At 45.1% G+C, this 12,732-nt stretch overlaps 1 protein-coding gene; it reads right to left on the bottom strand.

Moving 5' to 3' along the window:
- Window positions 1-7,947: 7,947 nt before the first annotated feature.
- Window positions 7,948-12,388, bottom strand: GSTUM_00000412001 (uncharacterized protein; the record flags this gene model as incomplete). XM_002837578.2 has 7 exons in its annotated part: window positions 7,948-8,183; window positions 8,277-8,347; window positions 8,620-8,703; window positions 8,809-9,262; window positions 9,401-11,470; window positions 11,543-11,782; window positions 11,864-12,388. The coding sequence occupies 7 exons, from the start codon at window positions 12,386-12,388 to the stop codon at window positions 8,043-8,045; spliced, it is 3,585 nt and encodes a 1,194-aa protein (XP_002837624.1). The 3' UTR covers window positions 7,948-8,042.
- Between the last annotated feature and the right edge of the window lie 344 nt (window positions 12,389-12,732).

Below are 12,732 nucleotides of genomic sequence, written 5' to 3' on the forward strand. Positions count from 1 at the left end.
AACCATCGAGGGGGCAGAGGGGAGTGGGAGGGCCCACGATAGTTGACGTGATGTTGCCAAACTATGTGGGAGGAAAATAGGAGCGACGGAGCATGCTATACTAGAGGTCCCTGGACCTTACTATTTATACAGACACCTCACCCAACCCTAACCCTCTGTGACTTATACTTTCACATTACCATATCCTATAACTCACAATCATGAGTCATGTAAGATCCTCAGCTGACTCTTATGAGTCAACTGCATAACATACCTAAATCAATTATAAGCCTTATAATAAATTATATGTAATGATCCTCCTTCGGATAGTTAGTTGGCAACAGGGAATAATACTTCTCTTCTTCTCTCTTCTTTCTCTACTATATGATAGCTCTTAGACCTCTGCCTACATTACTGATAGTACAAGACCTTTGCCTTCTATCTGTAATACCTATTGTAAGCTTTCTCCAACTCTGTCTCGTAAAGAGTTTTCTCAGCATAATAATAATAAAAGTCATAATAATAATAACGAGAGTGAAGCTATTTTATATTTATTAAAGTAATAAGTAGGAAAAGTACCTAAAACAAAGCATGAAGAACCTATCCTCCTCGGCCGTACCATCCTCCTTGTATAGTATTCTATTCACCCCAAATTATGTAACTTAAAGTAGTTACCGGCATGAACCCAAATTGTAACAAATTAGTCATATGACTAAAGTAGTCATATACTCAAATCCCATGACCTTGTAGCAAGGTTATGTGCGAAAACTCATAAATCAATCATAACACAATAAGCAAATCATATGACCCCAGATAGTCACATGTGTAAAACATAAATCATATGCACAAGGCATACCCGCAAGACAAACTTACAAGGCATACTCACCAGATACATGTCCCATGACTCATAATCAAGTCATGTGCAAAACATAACCAATCAGAATATAACAAGTCAAATGACCTAAATGAGTCATATGCACAAAACACTAACATACCTATGACTTATAATCATGAGTCATTTGAAAACCTTTTTTGTGCCAAGCCACATTCATGATATCATGTGTGCTAAGTATATCACATGTGTGAAACTCATGGCTCATAAGTATAATTCACACAAGAAAGTCATAACCTCAGAGGACTCACTACTGTGAGTCATCTCATAACAATAAACACTAATGACTCGCAAACATGAGTCATGTGAAAACTTTTGTTTCATCTCGTCAATCTGCCTTGTCACAATCCAGTTTGTGATACATTCTATACCATATCTTTGTGTGAAAAGGTCCTGTTACTTACGGCTCATGCCAAAAAATGTTCCATCTTTCAAGCCTAGTAACCCTCTGAGTAGTTGACAGAGTTACTCTATTCCACTTCCTAGACCTAGCCAAAGGTTCCCTCTTATATATTTTATGAACAGGATCTAGATGGACAGACAGTAGCAATGTATATATTGCTATCCTGACACCTTTAATGCTGTGGTATTATAGTTATTGGATATAACAAGATCGATATGTATGATGATGTGCTGGCCCCATGTAGGGGCCTCAGGGGGGTGTTGGAGACCAGAGATTTCAATTCCAAGTGGGATTATCCTACTTACGGTGGTTCCTAGGTATTGGATCCCAGTACTCCTAACAGATAGAACATCTATATATATATATTTTTAAAAACTCCTATATATTATGTTAGTGGTAATTGTACTTACTAGTATATTATAATATTATATGATTTTACTAATCCTGTACAATTTTAGTCTTATAATATTATCTTTAAAATTAAGAACTATCTGTTTACTCAAATATTGTATAGACTTTATACTTTGAACCTAAGGAGCTTTAACTATCCTAATTCTAAACCTAGCTTAATGTTTGAAAATGATCTTATCTCTGATATAAAGTAAAGTACTCATATTTTAAGCTTATAATCTTAAAAGTATAGATGGAGTAGAATTTGCAGATAACAATAGAGCTAATGGTCAATACAAAAATATGGTATAAATTAACTAGAAATGTTTTCTGTAGAAAAAGCAGTAATTTGCCAAGAAGGAGCCTGAGCTTGAAACAATACAATGTATTTTGAATAATATACAGATAATTGTAGATGTTAAGATTGAGAACAATAAGAAGAAATTACTAAAGAGATAAGAAAAGGGGGCCTGAAGGACTTTTTTTTTTTTTTACTATAATATTATGCATTTTATTGTAAATGCTTCACATTATATTTAATAAATCTTTTATTAGACTATTTCCATCATCGAGCTGTTGGGCACTCACTCCTATGAAGGTGCCACCTTCCCTGAAGCTCGCTTAGCGAAGGCAGGAACCTTGGCACACTTACCTGATACAGAATCCCTGCATGTCACCCTCCAGTTCTCGTCCTGCCCCTCCCTCCCCCCTCCCAAGTCAAAGACTGTATCACGACGATCGCCGTTCGTCACCGGCCCAGTAAAGACTGCACCTTTAACCCCCGCTGCCTTAACATAACTCACCTCGGCTTCTCCGAATAGTAAAAGAAAGAAAACCCCCCTCCCCCCGCTCGTACCCAAGCACCATTCGTCGCCACGTTGGGTAAAATAGAATACTAATGAAAAGTGTCATGATATCTCCAATCCCCCTGTGCTCATGCCTCTTTGCCAAAAATGCTCCATCTATTGATATTTTGTGGGAGCCCACTAAAATATTCGGTTTCTGGGGGCATTCCCGGTAAAAAGATGTGTGAGTATTAAATTATACTGCAACTTGGGCATCGTCATAGAGGGCGGAAAACTTGTGGTGGCGGGGTAGGGATTATGTTGATCAATCCATAACAACCATGAAAAGAAATATATTATTGTAGAAAGGTGGAAATACAGACCGGTTACATTGCTGCTTACATCCTTCCGGGGATGGGAGTTGGAGATTCTAAAGTGCTACTTGGGATTGCAAGTAATCCAGTTAGAACCTGTCAGTACTGAACCCAATTTCATGATTATTACCCCGCACTACCTGAGCATCCTCCTCATGTTTGTAAGATAATTCACCTGGTATCTACTCTGAGTTGCTCATGTCAATTGTGTATTGTTTTTTTTCCTCCCACTAATATTGACCAGCTGCTCACTACTCTATAGGATCTTGCTGATCCTTTTTTCCTTCCTCTATGACCATGTTCGAGTACAGTATTAATAATTATGTTTTTCTTCGTTAAACACATGACCTCAATCTACCGAACCCTATTTATGGAATAAATAGAATAGGTGACAAGAGCTTGGGTCAAATGGCCTTTTTTTCCTTTTCTTTCTCACCCTGCGGGTCTTTCGGGTCCTTGAATCGCCGCCTAACTGGTGGGCTGAGACGGCTGCAGTTAACGGGCATACGCGGGACAAGACGAAGGAAAAGCTGCCCTGTTCATCTTCGTATGTGGTGAGTTCCTTTTTGATCTCTGTGGGAGGCTGCTTTGCATAATAGCGACTACCTGGTCTACACCATGCATCCAGGCAAAACCCGAGAAAAAGGAAAAAAGGAATAGCCAAGGGACATTGTCTTATAGTGCAGTTTTGTGTCTCTATCAACGCCATGAGGAGATAGGCGCAAGGAAATGAATTATCCCACATGTTTTGCACTACTGCTTTAACTCCATTGCTACTTGTAGATTATTATACATGCTAAAACTCCTCACTATGTCATGTGCATGGCTTCCAAAACAATGAGGCCGCCTTCACCGGGCAAAAGCTGCGAGTAAGATAATAAGTATAGTGGAGCTTAATGGTAGCGCCAAAAGTCTTATCATATTTCTTGCAGCCCTTGTCGAGCGAAGACAGCCCAATTGCTCCGGAAACCATGCGCATTTTGCTGATATATTTCCACCTGATATGGTCTCATGGAGCGAACAATAAGTTAAGAACCAAAAATGAGAAAATAAAAAGAAGAAATAAGATGTGTTGGAGAGAGTTGAGATGAGGTTTCAAGCAATAATCGCAAGTCTGCTAGTATAAAGCCTCTTCGATGAGGCTGTTACTTCTCAGAGTATTGAAAATTGCTTAAAGACTCATCACAACCTTCTCTCTCTCGTAGACCCAAGTTCGAGTATAGCGTCCTCCGTAGTCAGGGTGCCTGGGGGGGTTGTCGCTTGTGGCACGGCGGTGCGGTGGGGTAGATTCGGAGCGGTCTTTGCTGAGATTCGCTCTTTGGATTCAAATTCTAAATGGCAAGACTTTGTTAGAATAGCGATATTACACAAATCACGCAGATGTGGTGCTCACAGCTTAGACGGAGGTGAAGTTGATCTGAAAGCGAATATCGATGAAGTCTCTCTTCATTGATCTCTTCCCGCTTTACATTATGCTCAATGTTTTTGAAAAGCTGGCTGCGTATTGTAAAGGGGTGGGAACCCTAGGAGACGAGGGAGCGAGTTTGAATCGAAAGGGGAGGGTCGGGCCTGGACGTATCAGGCTTCCGGTATCGCTGATTTTGCTGTCCTCTTTTCGATTAAAGCCTTTCTCTGACATCTCCTATTCTCGGCTGCCGAGTAATCTGAACAACAGAAAACCGGCGGGCCTATGATGTAAATATCTAACGCACACACACACCACCGTCTCTGGGAGTTCTCGTCTCCAGCTCCCATCATCATTTGTACTCTGAGTATCCCCCAGAGCACAACAAGCAGGGTCCCGAATCGTTCGCCACAAGCTCCCACTTTTGCAATGTCGCTCACGAGGTTTCGAAACATCACACCAGGGTGTATGGCTTTGTGACGCTCGCGCCTGTGGCGTTCGGTGTCTCGTATCTCTTGTGAATCGCTCTTCCTGGCACTTGAATACCAAGGCTCCGCTGGATAGAAAGCTTATTATCGAATCAATAGATCTGGGATCTGATGTATGAAACGGACAAGAGAAAGCGCAGACTGGGGATCTCACTATATGGGCCCTTTGTGAGATTTTCCCAAGCGACAGTGGGGTTTTATGATATGGTGGTCAGCCTACCTTGATCTGTTGATCACTTCAACATCAATTTTTCCTTCGCTCTTAGCCGGCATTAAGCCCCGGTTGTGCTAACATCTTCAGCCTGAAAACATCTGAACTCAATGAACCTTCAGGCCAACGCTATCCCCAGCCGGTCTAGCACGAAACCTTTGGGCATTTGGGACGAACATTGGCCGTTTTGTCTTTGAGAGCATGCTGTGGGCGCCACATGAAGGCCGGCGGGGCTTTAGGTTTTGCAATGGAGGGTATTTCGTCTCGTATGTAGGAGGTAAATATCCACATAACTGTTTCTTTAGTAGCGGATATCACCGAGGTTTAGTCTGGAAAAATGGTCTTCAACCGAGGCAGCCATGGTGAAAAGCACACCCGAGCCACTTGGCACTTGGTAGGAGGGAGCGAGGACGTGGTGTAGCTACCGGGTTCTTGTTGCGGAGTTCCAGCCGGAATGGGGTGCGAATGACCGCACCCTTGGTACCACCACCTGAAATCCCCAAGCACCGTAGGTGAAAGGGCAGGGAAATTCGTGGATCTTGTGCTCGTGTTATTGACCTAGCATGGCCCATCATTATTTAGACTGAGCCTTTCCTGGCTTGTTGCTTTCTTTTCAAAGAGTTATACCCGAACGGCTTCTCAATCTAGACTGAGTCCTCGAATAAGGCAGGAAGCAGTAGGCAATGAATTATCCAATGACTGTAGTTCACCCTCCGACCACGAGGTCATTCAGAACATTATGCCAGCAGTTGTTTGAGGGCAACTAGAATTGTTAGATCTGGTTTGGCTAGCGAGGATGTCAAAATCATGACTCACAACAACGAAGACTTTTCTTGTGGGGGTTCCAAGTTTCGTTACTCTGTGGCATTTATAGGAGAGGGTTCTCGGTCCGAATCGGAGACTTGGCGCTTTGCTCTTGGGTTGTGGGATCCTGGGGCAGTTCTGGCGTTATTGGGGCCTGACCCCGTGGCAAATTAGCAACCAATCAGATCTAATTCCTTCCTCATGAGATATAAGGTCTGAATCAGAGAGGGCCATTCTCGACTCACAGCTCATCACTCGAGGTAGCCCAAAGACGGAGGAGGAACTTAGCGGGGTACGGGATGTAAGAGGCAAGGAAGTGGCGCCTTTGGAGTATCAGCTGGGTCACCCAATGATTATAAGTTGTCTGTTAGACAGAATTTCTCACCATGCATCAATATTTGCCCTTGTCCGCTTGCCGCACCACCCGAACCCTGCCAGACTTCCATCCACTTCTGGCTGAGCAAGGAATCCCAGTGCTATCTCAACCAAACCAAGAGTATCATCTAGCTCTCGGGTGAACTCTACTTTCTTGTCTGCATGATAAATCCTGCAAGGCTGCGATACCAATTCGAATGATAAGCAGGGTTTCTGGTATGGGCCCTTTGGTTATTGGATGCAACCTTTCATGTTTGGCGCTGGCTGAGAGGGGCATTTCTCGGTGAAGCTTAAGGGGATCGGTCATAGGGCCCGTTTTCGCCCCGAAACATGTCTTGAACCTTAAATCTAGTTGATCAGTTATCATATGTTTGTATCCAGTGAACTAGCCTTAAAGCCTATATTCACCCATAGATCTTGTTTGTCGGTAATACCTCATTCGCAGGTTGGTAGATAGCGGTCAAGAAGTGTCTCTCGGTGACACCTGTCGGATTAGTTAGGCTTTGGCTGAACTGCAGCATCTGTCGGATAGGCGGGTGCAGATACGGGTTGTCGGGTCTCATGGGGAGAAGGAAGGGGGGAAAAAAAGAGGGAGGGGGGATGGCGGGTCCTGGATGTCGTCTAACAAAAAAGCGACTGATCGATTCTCTTTCTGTCTGGTGGTGACCTTCAAAACGCTTTGTTTAGCTGACGTGTCCTTTTATCCTGTAGGGAGAAGCGAGATCAGACTTATTGTGCTGCTTGTCCTGCTTGTCCTGCCGCTACCTCCAGTGATGCTTGGTTTTTGATTATCATAAAGTGACGGGAGCGAAACGGGGCAGAACGCAAGATCTATGTTGTGCTATCTTATGCACGAAGCTAGCGAAAAATAAATACCGCCAGGGTGATGGTGATGGAGGAGAGAGCAACATTTGAATCCGAGACTCCTCATCATTCTTTCACAACACAAGAGCAAAGGATTAAAGAAAGCCTTACCAGAACCCATAGGGTAGGAGGGAGTTGTCCACCATCTTCTCTTCATGCTCTCCCTTCTCTCCCGACCCCTCGTTACCCCTCCCTCCCACCCCAAGTACTCCCTCGTTGCTCTCCCCCCTCTAGTTCCCCTACCCCTCACGCACCGTTGAGGGAAAGATTAAAGGCCGCGATGAAAATTTTTTCCAAACGGGGCAGTTGCTTTGGTCGCACCGCCTTAAGTAAGGGTGAAGTGCCGACGCTCAGGGCTCCGGGGCGTTTTGGCGTTTGTGGTGGATTCCCCGGAATGCATCGGAGTGCATCATAACCCTCTAGCCAACCTCATCACCGGGTGCTCGGGATCACTTCAGTCTGGCGGGGCAAGTGTAAGACATGGACTCAAACTTGGCGCGCGAGTGAGTTGTCAAGACATAGTAGCCCGGGCTCCCAAGTGCCCTGGTGAGGGCCATTATACGCGGGATAGTCGAGCATGGTACTGGTAGGCTATTATAGTACAGTAGCTTACAGGCGTGATGAAGCGGGGTACAAGTCTGCATACGATAGTCTATTGGAGGATCGCTCAAGACTGGGTGCTTCAACGAATAATTGGATCCTTGGGATGTTGGGATAGGGAAGCCGTTTCACGCAGAGCTGCACTCACGGACTGCCGTTAGAGGAAACATGGTATCGAAATTGACTGACCGCTGATACTTGTTGGAATACGGTATTTCACGGATTTGCCCAGCCTCTGACGCACACATGAATGAATGGATGGATGAAGTTGTCTTTTAAAAAAAGATACCGTATTGTACCCGTACAGAAGGAGGAAAAAGAAAAAGAAAGAGGTAGAAAGAAAAAGAAAAAAGGCCATTAAAGCATCAAATATACTCGTCCACGCCCCCAATCTTCAATCCTCATGGCTCGTAAGAATAAGGCTTTTTTTTCGTTTTTTTCATCATTTAGCGCTGTACCTTTTTCTGACTAGCTAAGGCCTCTGACCTTCCACAAAGTGTAATGCTTCTTCCTTGCTAGCAATTTTGACACTAGAGGTTTTGTATGTGTCCTGATAAAGCACGCCATAATGCTTGTCCGCGACCATAACGAGCTCTGGTCTGAACGTCGTACACTGTTGATATGTTTCCATGTTAGTTGTGTAATGCTTTAGTTATTTATTAATCTGTTGGGGTGGGGGGTGTCAAAAAAGTAACACGGTACATACGATAAATTGACCATTTTCTGCCCGTGACGAGAGATCCTTCACCATTTGTGCGACTGCTGTTCTATATTGTGCTGTGGATAACCAACCCCATGTAAGCTTGTGATACCAACGAGAAAAAAAACCTGGGCGCAGGATTCCCAATAGCCGGGCTGTTGGGCTGCTAACAGCAAGTTAACACCCTGCAGGCCAGCAGACAGCACGTGTTACGTACTCCTGTTGATTAATCCAGCTCAGGGATTAACTTGGTTTTGAGGACCAATGCAGTCCGGTTCTTGAGAACCCTGAACAAAAATAAAATAAAAACCCTCGGCCAAATGGCTATCGTAGTACTTATCCGACTTACCATCAAGATTCGCATCAACCTCATCAAAAAGGTAAAACGGTGCTGGATCACACTGCTGGATGGCAAAAATAAGAGCCAGCGCACCTGCTTAAAATTAGCGAATCACTTCTTAATAATCATTCAACTCTCTGCATGATATACTCGAGTATCATCCGGAGAAATAGGGCGTGGGGAGATAACGTGACTTACACAGGCTCTTTTGTCCGCCACTCAATTGCTGGATCCTCTGCTGCTCATCATGTCTCGAATTGAAACTCACGCTAATACCTACCCCCGTGTAATTCTCCACCCCACCCTTTCTACCCTCCCCGTCATCATCGCCGCTAGCTTCATCATCACGTTCCTCCCTATCTACCCTCCTCTGTATGACAAGCCTTCCTCGCCCAGCTGGTACAAGTTTCTCGAAAATCTCCGCGAAATCTTTGGACACTTGTCTGAATGTCCGCTCAATTGCCTCATCCTTGCGCTGGTCCAAAACCTGAATCAGCTCTTCAATAGAGGATTGACTGGAATCCAATTCTTCGCGTCGCTTTATTAAAGTATCACGTTGTTTCGTGAAATTTGCATACTGTTCGAATGCTTTCTTGTTAACGTGGGAGTATTTTTTTAGAGCCTCGTTGACCTTATGAAGTCGTTTAACAACCTACGTATCCTCCGAACGAATCAGTAGCCGCATGCTTTAAAAAAAAAAAAAAGTAAGGGGGTGCATTAAAAGCTGGTGCTTGTCGCCAAGATTGGAGGCGCGCATTGCGCACCCAAATGTTGCTTTTTGAGGTCTTACCTGGTTGGAAGCCAGCCTCTCAAATTTCTCGAAGGCTTCTTCGGGTAATACTCCTAAATCTCTAATATTCCGACTGCATTCCTGGGCCTTGTCTGTAAGTAAGGCTCTCTTAGCCATGCTCCTCTCAATTTTTTTCTTCTGTCGCTCGATATTCCGTGCCTCCTCTTGCTGTGCCGTCTGCAGCTCAGTCTTCTGACGCTCAAGGTCCTCGAGTTCCTTTTTTGCCTCATCAAGTTCTTGATCGACCTCGTCTAGTCTGGTCTTGACCCTATCAATTGACTTTCCGATTCGCTTCAGCTCTCCTTGGCTTTCTTTCAGATCGCTACGTCGCCCACCTGACCCCGTGGTCTCCAAATTGTCCATACTCTGCCCCTTTAGTTGATCAAGTCTCATCCGTAGGTTCTCTCGTAGCTCGACTTCAATGATAGACTTCCGGCTTTCCTTTTCGGCCCTCTCCAGAGCTACTACCGACAAGGTCTTCCGTAGTTCTTGGACAGTTCCGGTGAGTTCTTCGAGTCTAGCTTCCTCGGCAGAAGTAAGAGATTTCTTGAATTCGCTGCTAATCTCTGATTGATATGCTTCTAGTTGCTCGCCTAGACTTTTCAAGCTTGCCTCAACGTTTTCCCTGCTTTTTCTCTTTCTCTCGAGATTATCTTTGAGCTGCCCTACCGTGCTTACTAACCCTTGCAATTTAGCTCTGAGCGGCCCATAACTGTTTTCTAATTGGCCTCTCTTTGCCTCTGCCTTTTGTAATTCTCCCACAGCATTCGTAACTTCTTGGTCCTTTCTTTCGATTCTTCTCTTAATCTCCACGGCTTCCCGTTTCTGTTTTCCATACGTCTCCCGCCATTTCTTTACAGCTTTCACGGCTTCTAATCTGCTGCGCCTTGGATCGTGATAGCCCCCTGTCAATGCACCCTTCTTGTCTGCTCTATCGCCAGCAAGTGTTATCGCGCTGAGGCCATGAGATCTAGCATATTGTGAAGCCACATTGAGGTCAGGGCAAACAATTGTTTTGCCGAAAACATGCTCGAAGGCCTTAGCGTAGGTTTCGTCGTATTCGATATAATCCAACATTGGCAATGCGTCCTTTGTGCCGGGAAAACTTCCCAGCCTCGGTTTAAGTCTGTTGAGTGGCATGAAAGTAATTCTACCAGCCTTCTCGCGTTGTAAATGCTGGAGAACAGTGGTTGCTGTGTCGTCATTGTCAACCACATAATGGAATAAACTTTGTCCAGCGGTGACTTCAACAGCTGTACGGAAGTTCTCTTGAACATCCATTAGTTCGACAAGGGTTCCATAGCATCCTCCCAAATTCAGCCTCTCCTTGATTCGTCTAACTGCCGCAAGACCTCGCGAAGTGTTTTGGTCCATGGTGTAGGACAGGGCTCTCTCCGCCTTCTCGAGCTCCTGGCGTGATGACTCTACCAACGAATCCACCTTCGCATCCTCGCGCCACAGTTCCTTTCGTTCATCGACCAGTCTATTACGGTCTTCTTTGCGGGCGGCAACATCTTCGGCGATCTCTTCCAGAGTTCCAGACCTACCGTCGAGCTTTTCTCGGATACTCTCGATCTCTGTCTCCACCCTCACAGCCTCAGCCTCCAACTCTGTAGTCTCGGTTTCCAGCCCATCCATTATGACCTTTCTCTTCCCCAGGGTCTCTTGACATTCCTTAACTTCTCGCCTGAGCCACTCATCCCGTTCCCGTTTGTTCCGAAATTGAGTACTACGTCCTTGTTTCGCGTACAATCTCTGGCGTGCGGCCTCGGCCTCCTCCAACTGCGACTTTAGTCTGGCCTCCTCCTCTTTCTTCTGGTTGTACTCAGGAAGAAGTTCGGCAAGTTCGGCTTCACGCCCAGCGATACTATCGGTGATTTCTTGAAGCTCTTCCTCATACCGAGCCTTGGCTTGTTGCAGATGTTCTTGGTCGGCGGTCAAAGCCTTAACGTCCAGCTCAATCTGTGCACGATGTCGAACATGCTCGCGATATTCTTCCTCAAGCTGAGTTTTATCGACCCGAAGGAGTTCCGATTGTCGCTTGTTTGCTGTAATCGATTGGTCAAGGTCCTTGGATCATTGCGTAAGCTAAGGCTCTGCGTCGGTAGATAAAAAAAAAGGGGGGGGGTGGGGGGAGCAAACCTGTATTTCTTTCTCGCGCTCAATAAAAGCCTCCCTGCTGTCCTCATTGATTTCAATGCCACGTGCTCTGGTTTCTTCAATTCCATCAATTGCGTTATTGATTTCAACTTGCTCTCGATGGTAGATCGTATATTCGAGACACCTTCGCTCCCTGTCTTTCTCCTGAAACCCCCTTAACTCCTCTTTTTCTTCTTCCAACTCACTGAGCCGCTCCTCAATGTACTTTAGTAGTTCATCAATCTTGGCTCGTTTGCTCTCAGTTTCCTCCATGATCTTAAGAGACTCTGTTCTCCGTTGCTCATAAACTTGGGTTCCTGCTACCTCTTTGAGGAGGTTCAGTCGCTCGAAATCCTTCATGTTTGTAAGCGTAGTAACACGGCCCTGCGGGACAATGTAGTAAGGATTGCTTCTAGAGAAACCGGCACTCTCTAATAGATTCATTACATCGCTCTTAGTGGCATTTTTTCTGTCAAGGGAATACTCATCCTTCTTGAGACCGATGGTTCTCCTCAACACCACCTCATCTCTGCCCGTAGGAAATCGCTCGTCACTATTATCAAAAATAATTTCGACATATGCACTCATAACCGCAGATCCAGAACCTTCGTGTAGCAGCGCTTGCCGTTCTTCTCTCCCCATTTGGGTATACGCGTCGGAGAGAACAAACCGGATAGCAGCAAAAAAGTTGGATTTTCCGGAACCATTATGACCGACGATAACATTTGTTTTGGGTGAGAAGGGCTCGATAACTGTTTGTTCCTTGTAGCTGTTGGATCCAGTAAATAATAGTATTAGCGAGATCAAAAGCAATCCCAGTGGTTTAAATGAAAAGAGAAAAGCTGGCATACGATTTGAAACCCTGAACGATTATTTGTTTGATGTGCATTTTGCTGGTGTCGCGATTGGTCGCTGGCGACACTCACAGCAAATAGACTATGCGATTTTGTTTTGAATTCGAGTGTTTGCTGTCAGGCTTGTCAAGAAGTCGGAAGGAAGGGATGAAATTGTTTGATGATTGCAGTGGTTGGTGGGAGCAATGGAAGTCGCGCCGTTGCTGTAAAGAGACAACATGAGAGGGCAACGCGTTGTGGGGTGTATGGCAGATGGTGAGCGCCAAGAAGCCACACTTCCTGTGAGGCTCGGACATGCCTGTGACTGGAGCACCTACCGTATGATACCAGTATAGATAC

Source organism: Tuber melanosporum (assembly GCF_000151645.1).
Source record: "Tuber melanosporum whole genome shotgun sequence assembly, scaffold_193, strain Mel28".
Taxonomy (NCBI): domain Eukaryota; kingdom Fungi; phylum Ascomycota; class Pezizomycetes; order Pezizales; family Tuberaceae; genus Tuber; species Tuber melanosporum.